This window comes from Mobula hypostoma, chromosome 3 (assembly GCF_963921235.1).
Source record: "Mobula hypostoma chromosome 3, sMobHyp1.1, whole genome shotgun sequence".
Taxonomy (NCBI): domain Eukaryota; kingdom Metazoa; phylum Chordata; class Chondrichthyes; order Myliobatiformes; family Myliobatidae; genus Mobula; species Mobula hypostoma.
The window spans coordinates 86,724,328-86,744,786 of record NC_086099.1 but is presented as its reverse complement, the minus strand read 5'-3'; the positions used below and the strand labels follow the sequence as shown (position 1 = coordinate 86,744,786).

Below are 20,459 nucleotides of genomic sequence, written 5' to 3'. Positions count from 1 at the left end.
TCAAGCTGACAGGAGGGCAACAGTTATTACCTGACAACTATCAAGCTCCTAAACCAAAGCAGATAACTTCATTCACCACAACGCTGAACTGAGTCTACAAACTACAGACTCACTTTCAAGGACTCTACATACCATGTTTTAGTACTTTTTTTGTATAATGTCTTCTGCACTTTATTTTGTCAGTCTTTATGTATAGTTGTTTTCATAAATACCATTGTTTATTTTCCTGTAAATGCCTACAAGAAAATGAATCAAGGTAGCATATGGTAACATACAGTTGCAAGAAAAAGTTTGTGAACCCTTTGCAATTACCTGGTTTTCTTCATTTCTCAAAATGTGGTCTGCCCTTGTCTAAGTCACAATAATAGACACAATCTGCCTAAACTAAACACACAAACATTGTACTTCATCAATAGAGTACACTATTTAAACACAGTCTAGGTTCAAAAGAATGTGAACCTTTGGGGTAATGCCTTCTCCAAAAGTTAATTGGAGTCAGGTGTTCCAATCAATGAGATTGGAGTGTGGGTGGTAGAGGTGCCCTGCCCTATAAAAAAAGGACAACGTCAGCTTACTGTCAGAGCCTGTTCTTCTCAAAAAAGATCCGTTTATGTGTACCATGCCTCGATCAAAAAAAACTTTCAGGGGACCTTAGAAGAATTGCACCAAGTGGGAAAAGACCAGAGTGTTCATCAGTCCACAGAAGAAAAATTATCTACAAATGGAGGAAATTCAGTACTGTTGCTACTCTCCCTAGGAATGAGCATACTGCAAAGATCACACAAAGAGCACAAAGTGCTGAAGGAGGGGAATAAGAACCCAAGGATACAGCAGAAGACCTGCAGATAATCACTAGAGGAGGAAACTACAGCTCTCCAAAAAAACTAAACAAACATTGCTGTATGTCTCAAGTTTGCAAAAGATGTTGTACAACGCTTCTGGGACAATGTTCTGTAGAGAGACTAGACAAAAGTTGAACTTTTTGGCAAAAATGCACACCACTATGTTTGGCGGAAAAAGGGCACTGCACACCAACACCAAAACCTCATCCCAACTGTGAAGCATGGTGGAAGTCGCATCATGGTTTGGGGCTGCTTTGCTACGTCAGGGCCTGGACAGCTTGCAGTCATTGAGGGAAACAATGAATTCTAAATTGTATTAAAACATTTTACAGGAGAATGTCAGGGTAGCAGTCCGACACCTGAAGCTTAATAGAAGTTGGATGATGCAACAAGAGAATGATCTGAAACACAAGAGTAAATCAACAGAATGATTTAAAAAGAAAATGTTTTGAAATGGCCAAGTCAGAGTCCAGACCTTAACCCAATTGAGATGGTGTATCCCAGAAATATTGATGAACTGTAACAGTTTTGTATGGAGAAATGGTCTAAAATTCCTCCTTGCCACTGTGCAAGTCTGATCAGCAGTTACAGGAAATGTTTGGTGGAGGTTATTGCTGCTAAAGGAGGTTCTACCAGATATTAAATACACGGGTTCACATTTTTTTCCTGCAGTCTGGACTGTGAATAATTAAACAATGTGTCCAATAAAGACATGAACACTACAATTGAGTGTTATTAGTTAAGGCAGATGGTGTTTGCCTATTATTGTGACCTGGATGAAGATCAAACCACATCTTATGAGTAACTAATGTAGAAAACCATGTAATTTCAAAGGGTTCACAAACTTTTTCTTGCAACTGTATGTACTTTGATAATAAATTTTCACTTGACTGGTTGACAATAGCAATAACTGTCTGTTTACTGATTAGTCTGACATTGTACTTCCTACCTTGGAACCTGTATGCTACAGTTTCAACGGCTCTTCTGAGAAGCTGAGCCTTTTTCACTGGATGAAGAAATACACTGTGCAGCACACCACCATAATCTTTGGCACTACCATTCTACCTCCATGGTACTCCCCTATCAGATCATTGGGCATGTGAAATATAGTTCACTGCAACAGATTTAACGACTACATCTCCCAGACAAAACTACTTCTTTTACAATATATAGCATTGTATAAGGAAAAAAAACTGCATAGGATTCATTGGATACCTGCACAACATTTGGCAGACACATTTAATGAGATGTGACCACCTTGAAGAAAGTGAAAGTTTTGGTGGTACATTGGAACATACAAGGCAGAATCAGATAGTTCAAGAATTGAGGTGCCAAGAAAAAAAATCCTACCTTTTTTTAAAGTAATCATAAAGCAATGATTTTGAGAAGGGTTAAAGGTTACCAATATTGTTTCCAACTACAAATTGTGGGCAAAGTCACAAATATAATTGTATAACAGCGTGTCAAAAGTACAAAAATATCATAAAGGATCAACCCATTATATTGAGAGATTTGACCATTAGTCAAATCAGATACAGAAAAATAAACTTTATCCCCTCTCCGAAACAGCAAATTGTTCATGTTAGAGGACAACACTTTCATGTCAGCAAGCTGAACACATTCGTGCCCACTCACCCATGAAACAGTGCTTCAGTTTTATCTAGATTATTCACATATTCCCATCTCAAATAGTTGTTAAAATTGTGTGTGAGGGCAGCACAAAGATAGCGGCTATAAGAATCTTACAACCCATTGTGCCCATACCAACACATTAAAAAAAACTAAATTTTGCAGTTGATACTGGAGAAGCCTGTGCAAGACTGTCAGTAAATAGGGTCTACACTGAAAATGAAAGCTACCATTTTCCCACCTCCTACAACCCATCTTGCCTACCAGTTACAGTCCCACAAATACAGGCTTCCAGTGAAGAAACCATCAACAGCAAAATCCACAGCTATCCTCCAAATCATAAGAGTTAACTGGACGGTGACAAAAGTAGATCATTTTAAGGAGTTGTAACAGTAGTGAGGCTTCTTGGATTCTTCCTACAACTTCTGCAGATTTTTACAGGAAAACTACATTCTGTATTAATGTATTGTGGGTTAGAAAACTTGTCTCCCTGAAACAGGAGTCCCATACCATATAGGACTGTTGGCAAGTGAAGTGACCAGTACACTTATTTATAAACTCTAAGCTTGTGGTAACTAGACAGCATTAAACTCAAAGTTAAGGCTACCAAGAAATAGACAAAATTATGCAAGGATTTCCAGAAAACTTTTGTACACTACTTTTTGAAAGCCAATATGCACAAATAAAACTTCCATGATTAAGAAATGCTTGAGATAAATTGTCTGAATTTCTCAACTTTTTAAATTACATTAATTATACCATAGGAATAAACTATTCAGTAACCACGACAGCTTACAAAAAATATTTTCAAAATCATAACAATTTGCAAATCATCCACATTTGGTAATAAGGAGATTAAGGCATCAATACCAGAAATCTTGAGTAACTCAACAATCAGAGACTCCTTTGCACATTAAGGATCCTATTAAACGTCAGTTCAGGATTTCCAGTGATTTACATTAACCATATTTAGCAGCTATTCAAATATAAAAGCAAAAACTTTACACGTTTTATATGCATTTTAATTTCTTGCACACTTACAAAACTCCTAAATCCAAACACTTGATTTTATAATTAATGATACAAAGGGCAAGACAAATCACTTGAGCAGGATACAATATTTGGTTAACATCAGAAGCTCGCAATTTGACTTAGCATAATCCTTTTCCAACCTTCATAAAACAATGTGCAACATAACTTGAAGTAATGAAATCCCTTATAAACCCTTCTGGGCAAAAGCAAAGCCACTATCATTACAGTAAGATTATTTTGTTATTAAGAATTATTCAACAAATTGCTCAGTGAAAATCTGAATATATTGCACTACTAATTCCTAGTTTCAACAGAAAGACTGGTAGTTGTCTTCTATAAAATGACTCCTGAAAATGTAGCACTGACAAAAATAGAGTACTATCAATCTGCTAGACTCAGGACTACAACACAGAAACAGGCCTTTGGCCCATCTAGACCATACTGGCCTAGTTTTCTGCTTTGCCCCATCTATCTGCACTCAAACCATGATCCTCCTCATCTCCCTCTCATCCAATTCCCTATCAAAATTCATCTGGAATGTTAGAATGAACTCGCATTTACCAATTCTGTTGGCAGCTCATCTGATACTCGCACTAACCTCTGGTGAAAGTAGTTTCCCCTCAGATTCCCCTTAAATATTTCACCTTTCATGTTAAACCAATGACCTCTAGCTCTCATCTCAACCAACCTCAGGGGAAAAATCCTTCCTTTAGTTCTTTTTCAGATTAATATTGTACTGAAGAACTTTTACATTTCTAATAGCTTGGAGTAGAGATTCAATTTCATGATTTGCATTCAGTGGCCAAGTTTACAGACAATACGAAGGTAGGTGGAGGGCAGGTAGTGTTGAGGAAGCTAGGAGTCTATAGAAGGATTTAGACAAATTAGCAGAATAGGCAAAGAAGTGGCAGGATGGAATATACTGTTGGGTGAGTCTGTTTGAAGGAAAATGAATGAAGAAGTGGGACCTTCTGAGATAAAGTATCCAGGAGCAGCATGTTCCTGTTATGAAGGTTAAACTTGACAAGTTTAGGGAATCATGGCTGACTAAAGATATTTATGTTGATTCTGTATCTAATTAAGTAAAAGGAAGCAAACATTAGATGTAGGTGGTCAGGAGCAAGTAAATCCCTTGATGAATAGAGATTACGAAAACTCTTGAGGGAACTAAGGAGGGAAAAAGGATATGAAATAGATCAGGCAGGTAAGGCAAGGTTAAGGATAATCCCAAAGAGTTCTAGAGATATATCAAACAGAGAGGCTAGGAAGAGAGTTTGTCCCTTACAGATCAGCAAGGCTACTCATGTCTCAAGACACAGAAGAGGGGTGGGATTATAAAAAATATACCTCTTTGGTGTTTATACTGAGAAATTCTTGTATTTGCAGCCCAAGCACATTAAGGCCAATAAATCCCTTGGATGTGATCAAGTGAACCACTGGACTTAGTGGGAAACTTGAGAAGAAACCGTGGAGTCTCTTGCAGAGATATTTGCTTTATTGCTAGCCACTGGTGAAGATCTGAAGGCTGGATGGCAGCAAAAGCATCTGGCTGAGATGGTGTACCTGGCCAAGTACTGAAGACATCAATCTGGCTGTAGTGTTTATGGACATCTTCAACCTCTTGCTTCAGTAGTTTGAGATACCCACCTGCTTCAAGCAGGCTACACTCTTACCGTTTTCAGGGAGAATCTGATAACCTGCCTCAACGACAATCATTCAGTAGCACTTACAGTTGCAAGAAAAAGATTGTAAACCCTTTCCAATTACCTGATTTTCTCAAATAATTACTCATAAAATGTGGTCTGATCTTAATCTACCTCACAATCACCTTAAACTAATAACACAAACATTTGTAGTTTTCATGTCTTTATTAAAAACATTGTTCAATGATTCACAGTTCAAACTGGAAAAGTATGAAACTTTATATTTAATAACTGGTAGAACCTCCTTTAGCAGCAGTAACCTCCACCAAACATCTCCTGTAGCTGCTAATCAGACTTGCACAATGGCGAGGAGGAATTTTAGACCATTCCTCCACACAAAACTGCTTCAGTTCATTAATATTTCTGGGATAACTTGCATGATCATGCCATAGCATCTCAATTGGGTTAAGGTGCGAACTCTCACTTGACTATTCCAAAACACAAATTCTCTTCTTTTTAAACTATTGTTGATTTACTCTGGTGTTTCCGATCATTCTCTTGTTGCATCATCCAACTATTAAGCTTTAGGTGATGGACATTCTCCTGTAAAATGTCTTACTACAATTTTGAATTCACTTTTCCCCCCTCAACAATTGCAAGCTGTTCAGGCCCTGAGGTGGCAAAACAGCCCCAAACTGCGATGCTCCTTCCCCCCATGCTTCAGTTGGGATGTGATTTTGGGTGTTGGTGTGCAGTGCCCATTTTCCTCCAAACATAGCCATGTGCATTTCTGCCTAAAAGTTCAATTGCTGTCTCATCTGTCCCCAGAAGCATAGTGGAAAATCTCGGTGGTCTGGAGAGCAGTGTCTTCCTTCCATGAATACTATTCTTGTTCAGTATTTTTTTTCTTATAATGGACACATGATTATGAAGACACATAGTCCTCTTTTATTGTCATTTAGTAATGCATGCATTAAGAAATGATACATTATTTCCTCCGGTGTGATATCACAAAACACAGGACAGACCAAGACTGAAAAAACTGACAAAACCACATAATTATAACATATAGTTACAACAGTGAACAATACCATAACTTGATGAAGTCCATGAGCACATTAAAGTTCGAAGTCTCTCAAATGTCCCACATCTTACGCAGACGGGAGAAGGAAGAAAAACTCTCCCTGCCATGCCAACCACAATCTGACTCTGAGTCATCTGAAAACTTTGAGCTCTGATCAGTTCTCCGACACCAACTACTGAGCGCCATCTCTGTCTGAACGATAAGACCTCCTTCTCGGTCGCCAAAAGCAGGCAAGGCCGGGGATTTTGAGGCCTACCCTTCAAAGATTCCTGACCACACAGTAACGACAGCAGCAAATGGGCGTTTCAGAAATTTCTCCAGATGTTCCTCTGTGCTTTCACATCCATTCTCCATCAAATCAGAATTGTCCACGGACCCTATTTAACAGATACCATATCATTTTTCACTGGAGGGCTGCACACACACACAGGCGCTCCGCCATCTTCTCCCGTGTGAACAGAGAATTTAGAAAGTTCTACAGATTTCTGCAGGTCTTTTGCTGTTACCCTTGAGTGTAACATCTAGGAAAAGAGTACAGTTGACGTTTTGGGTTGAAACCCTACGGCAGGTTATTAGTTTAGACAGATTGTGTTTGTCTATTATTGTGACTTAGACAAAGATCAGACCACATTTTGAGTAATTAATGCAGAAGATCAGGTAATTGCAAAGGGTTCACAAACAACTTCTTGCAATTGTACATCCACTGCGATGTAGTGCTTTGAGAGGTTGATCATGAAGCACATCAGCTCTTGCCCGAGAAAAGTGATCTGGATCTGCTCCAGTTTGCCTACCGGCACAACAGATCAAAATCAGAGGCCATTCACTCAGTTCTGGATCATCTGGGCAATAAAGATGCAAACATCAGGATGCTCTTCACTGACTACTGCTCAGCATTCAACACTACCACCCGCATCAAAACTAATCACTAAGCTCCAAGACAAAAGCCTCGACATCTCCACTGGACAGCCCAATCAGCAGCAGGACCAAACCATAGCGACAAGGTTTCTCGCAGGTCGGCAATGCTTATTTAAAAGTACAGAAGGGACAGAGTAGGCCAATGGTGAGTAGGAATGTCAGATTTTGGCTCAAATGAGGTCTCAACTCAAAAGAGGCATTAGCTCTGGGTAAGCTTCTGTTAAGGTTTCCTTTTTATCCCCACTCTTACTGCAGCTAGTGTAGTAAATGGCTGTTGTGTGTTCTTAATGCTGGCGTCTTTGGAGACCCAGAGACTCCCAGGGAACTACATCTGTGTGAAGTGCAAGCAGCTGCAGCTCCTTGAAGACCATGTTAGGGATCTGGAGCAGCAACTGGATGACCTTCGGCTTGTACAGGAGAGTGAGGAAATAATTGATCAGAGTTACAGGGAAGTAGTCACCCTGAAGTTGCAGGAGGCAAGTAGCTGGGTGACTGTCAGGAGAAATGGAAATGCAAATAGACAGTGAGCACAGAGGAACCCAGTGGCCATTCCTCCAAATATCATGTATATCACTTTTGATACTGTTGTGGGGGATGACCTCCCAGGCAATGCCACAGAGACTGGGTTACTGGCACTGAGCATAGGTCCGTGGTGCAGAAGGGAAAGAGGGAGAAGAGGGGAGCAGTAGTGATAGGGGACTCAATAGTCAGAAGAACAGGCAGGAGATTCTGTAGACGTGAACTGGACACCAAATGGCATGTTGCCTTCCAGGTGCAAGGGTCAGGGATGTCTCAGATCACTTCCACAACATTTTAAGAGGGAACGAGAGCAGCCAGATGTCTTGGTACCTACTGGTACCAATGACATAGGCAAAGCTGAGAAGCAGAACATCCTGGGTAGTAACTTCTGTATTGCTGCCTGTGCCATGCGCCAGTGAGGGTGGAAACAGGATGATTTGGCAAATTAATGCGTGGCTGAGAAGCTGGTGTAGGGCTTCAGGTTCTTGGATCATTGGGATCTCTTCCAGGGGAGGTATAACCTTATCAAAAGTGATGGGTTGCACCTGAACCCAAGGGGAACCAATATTCTCGTGGGCAGGTTAGTTAGAGCTGTTGCGAAGGGGTTAAGTTAATTTGGCAGTGGGGTGCAAACCGTAGTGAGGAAGTAGAACTACTACTATGTCGACTCAGGCCTAGGGGGCCGGCGTCGGGCACAATGACGGACTTTCCACTTCTCTCTCTCCCTCAGTGTGTTCAGTTCATCTACATTAGCCGCGCCGCTGTCTTCTAGGAGCCTGTTGACCATAGTTTTGGGAGGGCACCCAGTGTTCATCCTCCCATACTTAGGCTCCCATATTATAACTAGCCTGGCAGGTAGCTCAGGGTGGCATAGACAGTGCCCGCTAGTTGCAGTCTTCTCGCCTCGATTTTAGTGGTGAACATGGGTAGGTCGTTATAGAGCTCGATGTTCATCATGTGCTGTTGCCAACTCACGTCAAGAGCCATCCGGAGCATTCGTGTATAGCAACCATCTAGAGACTTTCGCATAGTCTTGGTGAGTGTCCACATCTCGCATCCGTACGTGAGAAGGACTCTATGACTGCTATGAAAATCCTCTTTTTAAGCCCTCTGGTCAGGTTCGACTTCCAGATTTCCTTCATGTCGTTCATAGCCCTCCACGCCAGCACCTTCCATATCTTTATGCCCTTCTCCGAACTCATCATTCTTGACCTGAGGTACTTGTAGTCAAAGACTTTCTTAATGGTATCATTCTTTATGGTCTTGAGTGTACCTTCATCGCAGTTAAACGCCATGTACTCTGTCTTTTTAGCATTTAGGTGAAGTCCAACTTTATTGCACTCTATTTCCACTTTTGTCAGTAGCTGCTGTGCTTCCTCCATCTGGTCAGAGAGCAGGACTATGTCATCTGCGAAATCGAGATCTGTGAGCGTAACTGGTCTGACCCTTTTGGTTCGTCCTGGTTTTATGGTAAAACCAAGCTTGTCATGATCTTTGGTAGCTTGACGCAGAGCGTAATCAAGGATGATTATAAAGATGCAGGGTACCAGAGTGTCTCCTTGTAGCACACCAGCTAGGAGCTCGAACACTGCTGTTTCTCCGTCTGGTGATGCAACTTTCGCCATGGTTTTGGTATAGCTGGACTCTATTGCTCTCAGTAGATGGACTGGCACTCCAGAAGCTTTCAGGATCTTCAGCATTTTACCTCAGTGAATTGGATGATCTTGAACAGGATTTGCACCACCATTAACCCTATCAATCAGAATAGTTTTCGGTAGAAGTGCGCAACAGTAGTGCAAATACTTGCTCTCTGTAGAATCATCGAGGAAGTCAAGAAGAACCACCTACCAGCCGTGCTTATTTACATCGATTTTCCCAAAGCTTTTGACTCCATTCACTGAGGAAATAGAAAAGGCATGTAAAAGGGCAATATTATGATAGCCATGGGAGATTCCAACATGCAGATCAATGGGGAAAAAATCAGTTGGAAATGGAGGGTTGAATGCCTATGAGACGGTGGATAAAAGACCACTAGAAAATGAGGCTGGAGAAATAATAACAGGGGCCAAGGAGATGGCAGATGAAATGAATGAGTATTTTGCACCAGTCTTCACTGTGGAAGACACTAGCAGTGTGCCAGATTTGAAGGGTGTGAGGGAAGAGAAGTGAGTGCAGTTACTACCACAAGGGAGAAGGGGCTCAAAAACTGAAAGACCCAAGGATACACAAGTCACCCAGACCAAATGAAATGCACTCAAGGGTTATGAAAGAGGTAGCGGTAGAGATTGTGGAGGCATTAGTAACGATCTTTCAAAAATCACTGGACTCTGGCATAGTGTTAGAGGACTGGATAATTGAAAATGTCACTCCACTCTAAGAAAGGAGGAAGAGAGCAGAAAGGAAATTACAGACTATTTAGCCTGATCTCAGTGGTTGAGAAGATGTTGGAGTCCATTGTTAAGGATGAAGTTAAGGAATACTTAGTGACACAGGACAAGATAGGACAAAAAGAAACTATGTTGACCAAGGGAAAATCTGGCCTGACAAACATTAGAATTTTTTGAGGAGATTACAGGAAGGATAGGTAAAGGGAATGCAGTGGACTTTCAGAAGGTTGTTGACCAGGTGCCACACTAGGCTGCTTACCAAGTTAAGAGCCCATGGCATTACAGGAAAGTTACTGGCATGGTTAGAGCATTGGCTGATTGGTAGGAGATAGTGAGTGGGAATAAAAAGATCCTTTTCTGCTTGGCTGCCAGTGACTAGTGTTCTGCAGAGGTCGGTGTTGGGACCACTTCTTTTTATGTTGTATATCAGTGACTTAGATGCAATAGATGGCTTTGTTGTCAAGTTTGCAGATAACAATAAGATTGGTGGAGGGGCAAGAATTGTTGAAGAAAGAGGTAGGCTGCAGAAGGATTTAGATTAGAAGAATGGGCCAGAGTGGTAAATGAAATACAATGTTGGAAACTGCATAGTCATGCACTTTGGTTAAAGAAATAAATGTGCAGACCATCTTCTAAATGGGGAGAAAATCCAAAGTCCAAGATGCAAAGGGAGTTGGGAGGCAAATGCAATGTTAGCATTCATTTCAAAGAGGTCTAGAATACAAGATCAGGGATGAGATGCTGAGGCTTTAAAGCACTGGTGAGGCCTCACCGAGAATTGTGAACAGTTCTGGGCTCCTCATCGAAGAAAAGATGTGTTGGCATTGGAGAGGGTTCAGCAGAGGTTCACAAGGATGATTCTAGGAATGGAAGGGTTATCATACCAGGAACATTTGTTAACTCTGGGACTGTACTTACTGGAATTTACTAGGACAGGCTTGGGGGGGGGGGGGGCGGCGGGAGATCTCATTGAAACCTTTTGAATGTTGAAAGGCCTAGACAGAGTAGATGCAGTAAGGATGTTTCCCATGGTGGAGGAGTCTAGGACAAGAGGGCACAGCCTCAATAGAGGGGAGACCATGCGGGGGTGGTGAATGTGGAATTTATTTATTTATTTATTTGATAAAGTCCACAGACAGATGTGGAAGCCAGATTGTCAGGTGAATTTAAGGCAGAGCTTGATTGGGTACTACATCAAAGGCTATGGGGAGAAGACTGGGAAGTGGGGTTGAGGGGGGGAAAAAGTATCAGCCATGATTGAATGGCGGAGCAGACTCATTAGGCCAAATAGCCCAATTCTGCTCCTATTTCTCATGGTCTTATGTAGCCTCGATTTCCTCACTTGCAGACTCCAGTGAGTACAGATTAGCAACATCTCCACAATCATCATCATCTGAGGTACACCATAAGGCTGTATGCTTAGCCCCCTGCTCTGCTTACTTTATACCTATGATTGGATAGCTAAGTACAGCTTAAAAGTCTTATTTGCTGACAACACTACTGTTGCTGGCTGAATAAAATGGTGAAGAATTGGCACATTTGTTATTGAAAAGCTGGCTGAAGGGTGCAATAACAACCTTCTCTCACTCAACATCAGCAAGATTAAAGAGCAGATTATTGACCACAGGAGGAAGAAGCAGCCAGAGATCAATGAGCCAGTCTCATTGGGGATAGAGGGGGGAAGAGAGAAAAATCAGAGGTGGAGAGGGTCAGTAACTTTAAATTCCTGGGCATGATCCTGTCAGAGGATTTCTCCTGGGACCAGCATGCAAGCACCATCACAAAGGCAGCACAACATTGTCTCTACTTTCAAAGAAGTTTGTATAGATGAATCTAAAACTTTGACAAACTTCTATAGACGCACAATGGAGAGCATCCTGACTGGTGGCATCACAGCCTGGTATGGAAACACAAATGCCAAGGAATATGAAGATCTGCAGAGAGTGATACAGCCCAGACCATCACAGGGAAAGCCCTCCCCACCACACAGCACATTAATATGGAGCACTACCACAAGAAAGCAGCATTCATCAAGGACGCCCGCCCACCACCCAAGCCATGATCTTTTCTGACTGCTACCATTGGGGCAGGAGGTACAATAGCCTTAGGTCCCACACCACCAGGTTCAACCTCCAACCATCAGGTTTGTAAACCAGCATGAACAGCTTTACTCTCTCTCAACTTTAAACTGATTCAAGTCACTTACTTTCAAGGACCCTACAACTCATGTGAGCAACTTAACTATTTTTGTTTGCATAATTCTTTTGCATTGGTCATTTAAGTCTTTACATACAGTTTTTCATCAATTCAATTGTATTTCTTTATTTTCATACAAATACCTGCAAGAAAATGAATCGCAGGGTAGTACATGGTGATATAAACATAGTTTGATAACAAGTTCACTTTGACCTTGGTACCCTTAAACAACAGAACAACATCAATCTATCAACCTAATGGAAAGAGTAATAGACTGTTGAAGAAAACAGACTTCTATAGATTTTTACATTTGAGTAAAAAGTTGTTGTGGCACCACTCAGCCAGATCTTCAATTCCCCTCCTTTAGGCTGATTAGTTACCACCTTTGATACAGCCTACGACAATGGTACCATCAGCAAAATTGACTTTAGCATTGGAGCTGTGCTTAGACACACTGTCATAAGTGTAAAGCCAGAAGAGTGCACAGCCTTGTAATACACCTGTGCTGACTGAGATTGTGAAAGTGATGTTGTTGCCAATCCGAACTGACTGGGATCTGCAAGCGAGGAAATAGAGGATCCAATTGCATAATGGTTCTGATCCTGCAATACTATTTGCTGCTTTAAGTTCATGAGGACCTCTTCCCCTATTCACCTTCATAAAGTTCCTCCTGCCCTCTAACAACACTGCTCTCCAACTTTGGCCTCAAAACTCTAAAGAAATAGAAGACTAAAGAACAGTCAAAATTTAATCATAGAGGCAACATTTTCTTTAAAGGTATTCTTCTTTGTTTACTTTTATGATGGTCTCAGGATATCATGGAAGCAAAAAATAAAGTGTCAATTGAAACTTCTACAGTTGGCCCTACTTATCCGTGAGGGATTGGTTCCGGCACCCCCCCGTGGATACCAAAAAACGTGGATGTTCAAGCCCATTATATAAAATGGCATAGTATTTGCATATAACCTATGCACATCCTCCCGTATACCTTAAATCATCTCTCGATTACTTATAATACCTAATACAATATAAACACTACGTAAATAGTTGTTATACTGTATTGTTTAGGGAATAATGACAAGAAAAAAATGCTCAAACGAGTGTTAGAGAGAGAACTTCTGTGTTTTCCCGATCCACGGTTGGTTAAATCCACGCTTGCAGAACCCACAGATAAGGAGGGCCAACTGTACATAAACGCATAGACACAAGAGCTTTGGAATTTAGACACGATTATCACCCTCAGTTTATTGGTAAAACTTGGGAACCAGGACACTTTGCTACACAAAGACAATTTCAGGAATACAGACTATGAAAAGCAGATACCAATCCATAATGGATGGAATTTAACTGCAAATTTAAACAGTCACCTATCCACCTTCAATACTGTAAATTGCAAACAAGCTTGCCTTCAAACTCCTAGACTTAGGACTCAGCACCCTGAAAAACAGGTCACAATCAGTAAAGATGGACAGCAACACCATGATTCTCTTCAATTCTGGTGCCCTGTAAGGCTGCATTCTCAGCCTCTTACTTTACACTGTATATGTTCACAGATCTGTGGCAAAATTTTGCTCCAACTCTATCTACAATGCCGTGACATCCATAATGGGCCAGATCTCAAACAACTATGAGATGGAGTATATGCAGTTAGAGAACCTAGTGCAATGGAGCCAAAACAACAACCTTTTCCTCTATGTCGACAGGTTTCAAATTTGTGGATCACTATACAAAAAGGACGGGTTACAGTGATAATTGAGGGGACCAACATCTTTGTGGCCAGGTTTGCCACAGCTGTCAGGGAGGGCTTAAACTAATTTGGCAGGGGGATGGGAACTGGAGTGATAGGACAGAGGATGGGACAGTTGGCATACAAGTAGATGCACTGTGTAGTGAGACTGAGGAAGGACAGGCAGATGATAGGGCAACATTTCAATCAGTGGTATGAGATGAAGTATAACATGGGGAGCAAAAGTTGAAAACAGTAATAAATAGAGGCCTGATTGCATTATATTTAAATGCACACAGTATACAGAGTAAGGTAAATGATCTTGGAGCAAAGTTAGAAATTCGCAGGTATGATGTTATGGGCATCACTCAGCCCGGGGCTGAAACATGATCATAGTTGGGAGCTTAATATCCAAGGATACATATTGCACCAAAAGGACCGGCAGAAAGGTGGGGGGGGGGGGTGGCTCCGTTGGTAAAAATTGAAATCAAATCCTTAGAAAGAGGTAAGAGAGGAAGTAGAGTTTTTATGGGTAGGGTTAAGAAACTGCAAGGGTAAAAAGACCCTGATGGAAGTTATATGAAGGCTTCTAAGCAGTCATCAGAATGTGGGAAATTACAATGGGAGATAGAAAAGTCATGTTAAAAGGGCAATGTTACGATAGTGATGGGGAATTTCAGTATCCAGGCAGATTGGAATCCAGTGCCAACCTGATTTTCCCAAAAGAGGGAATTTGTAAAATGCCAATGAAATGGATTTTTAGAGCAGCTTGTGGTTGAGCCCACTAGGGGAAAAAGTAATTCTGGATTCAGTGTTATGTAATGAACCAGATTTGATTAAGGAGCTTAAAGGTAAAGATATAATATAATTCACCTTGTCGTTTGAGAGGGAGAAGCTAAAGTCAGATGTATCATTTCAGTGGAGGATAGGGAATTATAGCACGAGAGAGAAGCTGGCCAAAGTTACTTGGAAGGTGACACTAGCAGGGATGACGCCAGAAAAACAATGGCTGGAGTTTAGAAGGTACAAGATAGATACATCCCAAAGATGAACAAACTTAATAAGTATTTTGTGTCAGTCTTCACTGTGGAAAACACTAGCAGTATGCCAGCAATACAAGTTTCAAGGGGCAGAATTGAGTGCAGTTGCTGTTACCAAGGAGAAGGTGCTTGGGAAATTGAAAGGTCTGAAGGTAGATAAATTATCTGGACCCGATGGACTACACCAAGGTTCTGAAAGAGTTAGCTGAAAAAATTGTGGCGTCAAAGGCATTAGTAATGATCTTTCAAGAATCACTAGATTCTAGAATGGTTCAGGAGAAGAGGAAATTTGCAAATATCACTCCGTTCTTTTAGAAGGGAGGGAGGCAAAAGAAAGGAAGTTATAGGCCAATAAGCCTGACTTCAGTGATTGGGAGGATGTTGGAGTCTATCATTAAGAATGAGGTTTTAGGGTACTTGCAGTTTCTATTTGCTGCATTGGTTGGCAGGGTGGAGCCATGTCTCTACCAAAGGAGGTGTAAGGTGCTCCTTCCCTCCACTAGCCTGCAGGTCACCCTTGAGCAAAGCGTAGCACTTTTTTAGCCTCCCTATCAAAGTCACACAAAGCCATGGGAGGTGGTGGATGGTCGTATGAGCAGCTGGGACAAGCCCTGGGACCAATGACGCTGGACAATCTCTGAAGGAGTTCTGATAGTGGCTGGGTCATCCGTCTTATGAAGACACTGTCCAGAAGGCAGCAATAGCAAACCACTTCTGTGGAAATACTTGCCAGAACAATCATGGTCATGAGACCATTATCATCTACATCATACAATATGGCACATGATGATGATGGTTCGCTGCACATTGTTCACTATTGTTGTGACAGAACCTTAAAAAAGGGTTTGATTGACTTGGATCAAAATTATACCAGAACTTGGGCTGGAATAATTTTGCATACCTGTATGCATCAAGTATTGTCACTATAGTGAGCAATTCAAGAGAAATTAGTATTTTAATGGTTCTCCCTCTATTTGAGAAGTCAATTAACTAAACAACCAGAGTTTCAACTAGGTTTTCAGCTGAATATTGAGGCCAGACATATCCTAGCAATTTTTGCCTAACATAACTCAGAGCTGCATAATGGAATTTTTATTTGTCCAACATTTAAGTTTGGAAAACAGGTATTAGCCAGCTTTTTCCCCTATTTCAAGTTCTGGAAGATGAATTTTATTTGAACTGGAAGTTGTAATAAATGTTGTATGTTATGTGCAGAAATCGGAAGAGTGGTAGAAATGCTCTACTATGAGTATAAATACAGTCATTAATAACTTACACACAAAAGTATGGACAGAAAATGCTTGCCATAATTTCAATGGAGGAAAATAACTATACAAAATGTAATGTCTAGTGCAAAATATTGTAACTTATATAGTAATAAAAGAATAAGAATCACATTGACTGTTTCAAATTCTGCCATTGTTTTCACTTTAAGGCAGTTACATGACAGAAGTCAAAAATTAACATGCCAGTTGTCAATTACACATATAATTAGCTAAGTGTTTATTGACGTGCCCTAGCTAGATGCATTGCTCAAATACACATTTGATAAGAAAAACAATGTTTCAGGAATCAAGAACCTGCAATTCTTAGTGGAATTTTAGTTCAGCTGGAATCTAGTGAAATCCATACAAAAAGAAACTGAAGTAGTTTAATTGTATACTTTAACAATATTCATGACTATTGTTATATTTAGAAAACAAAACACATTTTACCATCAAATAAACTGAGGTCTCTGAGTAACCTTGGTCCATAAAGCCCTTCTAAGATGCTTTCGAACCCTGTAAATAAAATATCAAAATGTTAGTTCAGATGTGCAAGAACTTTGATAAAAGGTCATCTATAAATGCCTAGATCGTGGCCTCAGGACCCCCTCTGCAACTGACTTGTGGACATCCTAACCAGCAGACCACAGTTGATTAGAATTAGTCATAACATTATCAACCTCGGCATTCAACACTGTTGCTCTTCAGGATGGCTCAGGTCCCTGCTCTACTAGTGTGTATAACCGTGACTGCGTGACCCAGATGCAGCACCATTAATAATGGTATCAGTCCATGAATCTACTTTTATTAGCTGGAGCAACAATGGTGAGACCAAGTACAGAAACAAGAAGTTGAACGTCAATCATGATGTCAGATAACTTAGCCCTTAACCAGTTGTTGACTTAAGTTAGGTGAACACAGCCTTCATCAGAGGTAATGTAGAGATAGTTGATAGTTTCGAGTTCTTTGGCATCCAGATCACCAGCAATCTCACTTGGTCTCTTCTGTGATGTGGTGATTAAAAAAGTGCAGCATCGTATTCACTTTGTTAGTCATCAGAGAAGATTTGGTGTGTCCACAAGCATTCTCTTGAACTTCTACAGATGAACAGTAATAATCTGACTGGTCACATCTCAGGCTGGTACAGCAACTGCTGTGCTCTGGACCAACCGAGACTGGAGTAGCAAGCAGAGTCTATTTTAGGTCCATTCAGTCCATCTTCATGATGCTTTGCTTCAAGACAATAATAGTATTGTCTCTTACATCCTGAAAGGAGATACAAGAGTCTGAAAGCCCAGATGTCCACACTTAAGAATAGCTTCTTCCTCACTGTATTAGACGAATGAACCAAATCACCTCTTCTGAGTTGCTAAGTTATCCTGTTATTGTCACTTCTGGGTTTTTTGCGGTACTCCAGATTGCACAATCCACACAACTTCCTATATTAAGCTTTTCATTTACTCGTGTCATTTACACCATCTATTCAGCTTCATAAAAACAAGGAATTTAATTGCACACCAGTGCAAAAACAATAATATACAAAACTTTTTTTGGCTACCCTATCATCCATCTTTATCATTTCTGCAGCATCAAGCAGATCAGTCAATTAACTTGGGCCCAGTTATAGAAGTAGAGATTCAGGATTTTAATTTCTTAGTTTAAAACTCTGAAGTAACACTGCAAGCCGTGCAAGAAAAACAAACACAAACTGCATTTCTTTAGATATTCACATTTGATTCTAAGAAAAAAAAACAAATTTCCGCCAAGTCTGAAACCTGGATGCATTTTCTTCCATTTTCTATAATCACTGCATTTGCAGCATCAGCTTAATCTGAAATCCATAAATTGAAATAGCAAGCTCTTTTCTAGCACAAGAGAATTTTGTGATGAAAGCTGGATAGCAATGCCAATTCAAAAAATTGTTTACAATTTATTAAATCCATAATAGCTTTTCAGAACATTGCTTTGAAAAGGCAGCCAGCATAAGAGATCTTTGCCCACCAATGCATACAAATATCATACAGTGAAAGAATCCTTAACCTACAGCAGAGTACCCTGGAGTTTAAAACAGTACATATAGACGCAAATCTAGACTGCAACCAAGTGCACAGCAGTCATAGATGCTCCAGTTTCATGTGTTAGATGGGGACCAGGACCCGATATCAGTTAAGTCCTCAGACTGGGCAGATAGTGGAAGCAGTATTTTAACTCCAGATTATCAGCGGCAACCTCTCCCTCATTACTTGGCACAAAGTTTCAGGATAAACAGAATGATGTTATTTTATTTAGAAGAATTAAGACTGGTGATTTGTGGTTTTCCCCAACAGTCTCGTAATTTTAATAAAAACGGCACCCCAAATGTTATACATCTAGCTTAATTTTCCTGTCAGATACAGTAAGCCCAACACCACAGGATTATTAACAAGTGCATTTGTTTTATTTTGACAATCTGGTGTTGGTGTTAATATTGCACATGAACTGATGTTAGTACATTACTAACCAAACTTTTTAAATCAATCTACACAAATGGAAAAATGAAAAATAAACTGCAGATTTATACCACTGGTGGTGATATGCCACATTCGCCTCAGATGTTCTGTTGTGAATTATAACACTGTACAGAAGTCTTTGTCACCCTAGATTCTTTTTTTTTAAAATATAAATTTTGTTTTAAATATTTATTTCATCTTCATCATGAGTGTGTCAGTTGAAGAGATGAAATTTTAGATTTCCAAATACATTTTCCCAAAAAAATTTTTTGGTATTTCATTAAAGTAACAATAAGTAATAGACCAATTTTCAAATAAAAAATGGTTACTTTGTAGGTATTTAGCACAGTGCAAGTTTAAGCAAAGGCAGCAATCAGGTGCCAGTGATCAATGTCATGAGTTGAATGAACTAAAATGACTAACTGAAACAGTGTGGAGGACTCAGAATGGGCAAAGGACAACCAAAATAAAAGGTGAGGGTGTGGCAGATGTGACAGTTTAACTTTTAAACCAATTCTTACACCATAGCAAGAGTGAGCTTAGCAACATAGTGATGCTGCATCACAAAGTCTCTTCCAAGCAGAAATTTCATGACAGACACGTGTTTCAAGAGGTTCTGTCCAAACCCTTCTGAAGCACAAAGAAATGAGCAAGGTTGAGGACCAGAAATCCAGTGGCTGGCCACAGAAACTGAGTGCAGCTGATGAGAGATACATCAAACCAATATCCCTTTTAAATCAGAAGTTCTATCAGCCGAACTCACAAACCACTGGAACCCAAGTACACCCCTCTACAGCCTGGTGGCCCTGGCTTTTATGCTGCGGTACTGTTTCCCAGATGGTAGCAGCTGGAACAGTTTGTGGTTGGGGTGACTCGGGTCTCCAATGATCCTTCGGGCCCTTTTTACACAGCTGTTTTTGTAAATGTCCTGAATAGTGGGAAGTTTACATCTACATATGTGCTGGGCTGTCCGCACCACTCTGAGTTCTGTGATTGAGGGAAGTACAGTTCCCATTCCAAGCAGGGTTGCAGCCAGTCAAGATGCTCTCAACTGTGCCCCTGTAGAAAGTTCTTAGGATTTGGGGGCCCACACCAAACTTCTTCAACCATCTGAGGTGAAAGAGGCGGTGTGGTGCCTTTTTCACCACACAGCCAGTATGTACAGACCACATGAGATCTTCGATGATGTTTATGCCGAGGAACTTAAAGCTATTTGCCCTCTCAACCCCAGATCCAGTGATGCCAGTAGGGGCTAGCCTGTGTCCATTTCTCCTGTAGTCCACAATCAGTTCCTTCGTTCTTGCAATATTGAAACATACATAGAAACATAGAAAATAGGTGCAGGAGTAGGCCATTCGGCCCTTCGAGCCTGCACTGCCATTTATTATGATCATGGCTGATCCTCCAACTCAGAACCCCGCCCAGCCTTCCCTCCATACCCCCTGACCCCCGTAGCCACAAGGGCCATATCTAACTCCCTCTTAAATATAGCCAATGAACTGGCCTCAACTGTTTCCTGTGGCAGAGAATTCCACAGATTCACCACTCTGTGTGAAGAAGTTTTTCCTAATCTTGGTCCTAAAAGGCTTCCCCTCTATCATCAAACTGTGGCCCCTCGTTCTGGACTTCCCCAACATCGGGAACAATCTTCCTGCATCTAGCCTGTCCAATTGCTTTAGGATTTTATATGTT

General features: G+C 40.8%; 1 protein-coding gene across 8 annotated transcripts in view; it reads right to left on the bottom strand.

Annotated features, from left to right (window-relative positions):
* lcorl (ligand dependent nuclear receptor corepressor-like) overlaps positions 1 to 20,459 on the bottom strand; it is a 129,495-nt gene that overhangs the window by 84,378 nt on the left and 24,658 nt on the right. For 7 of the 8 annotated variants that reach the window (XM_063043382.1, XM_063043384.1, XM_063043390.1 and 4 more), the window contains exon 2: positions 16,729 to 16,794. The exons of the other annotated variant lie outside the window; for it this stretch is intronic. In XM_063043382.1, coding sequence (XP_062899452.1) covers positions 16,729 to 16,794 — 66 coding nt within the window. The remainder of the gene's footprint in view (positions 1 to 16,728; positions 16,795 to 20,459) is intronic. 8 annotated transcript variants of the gene reach the window in all.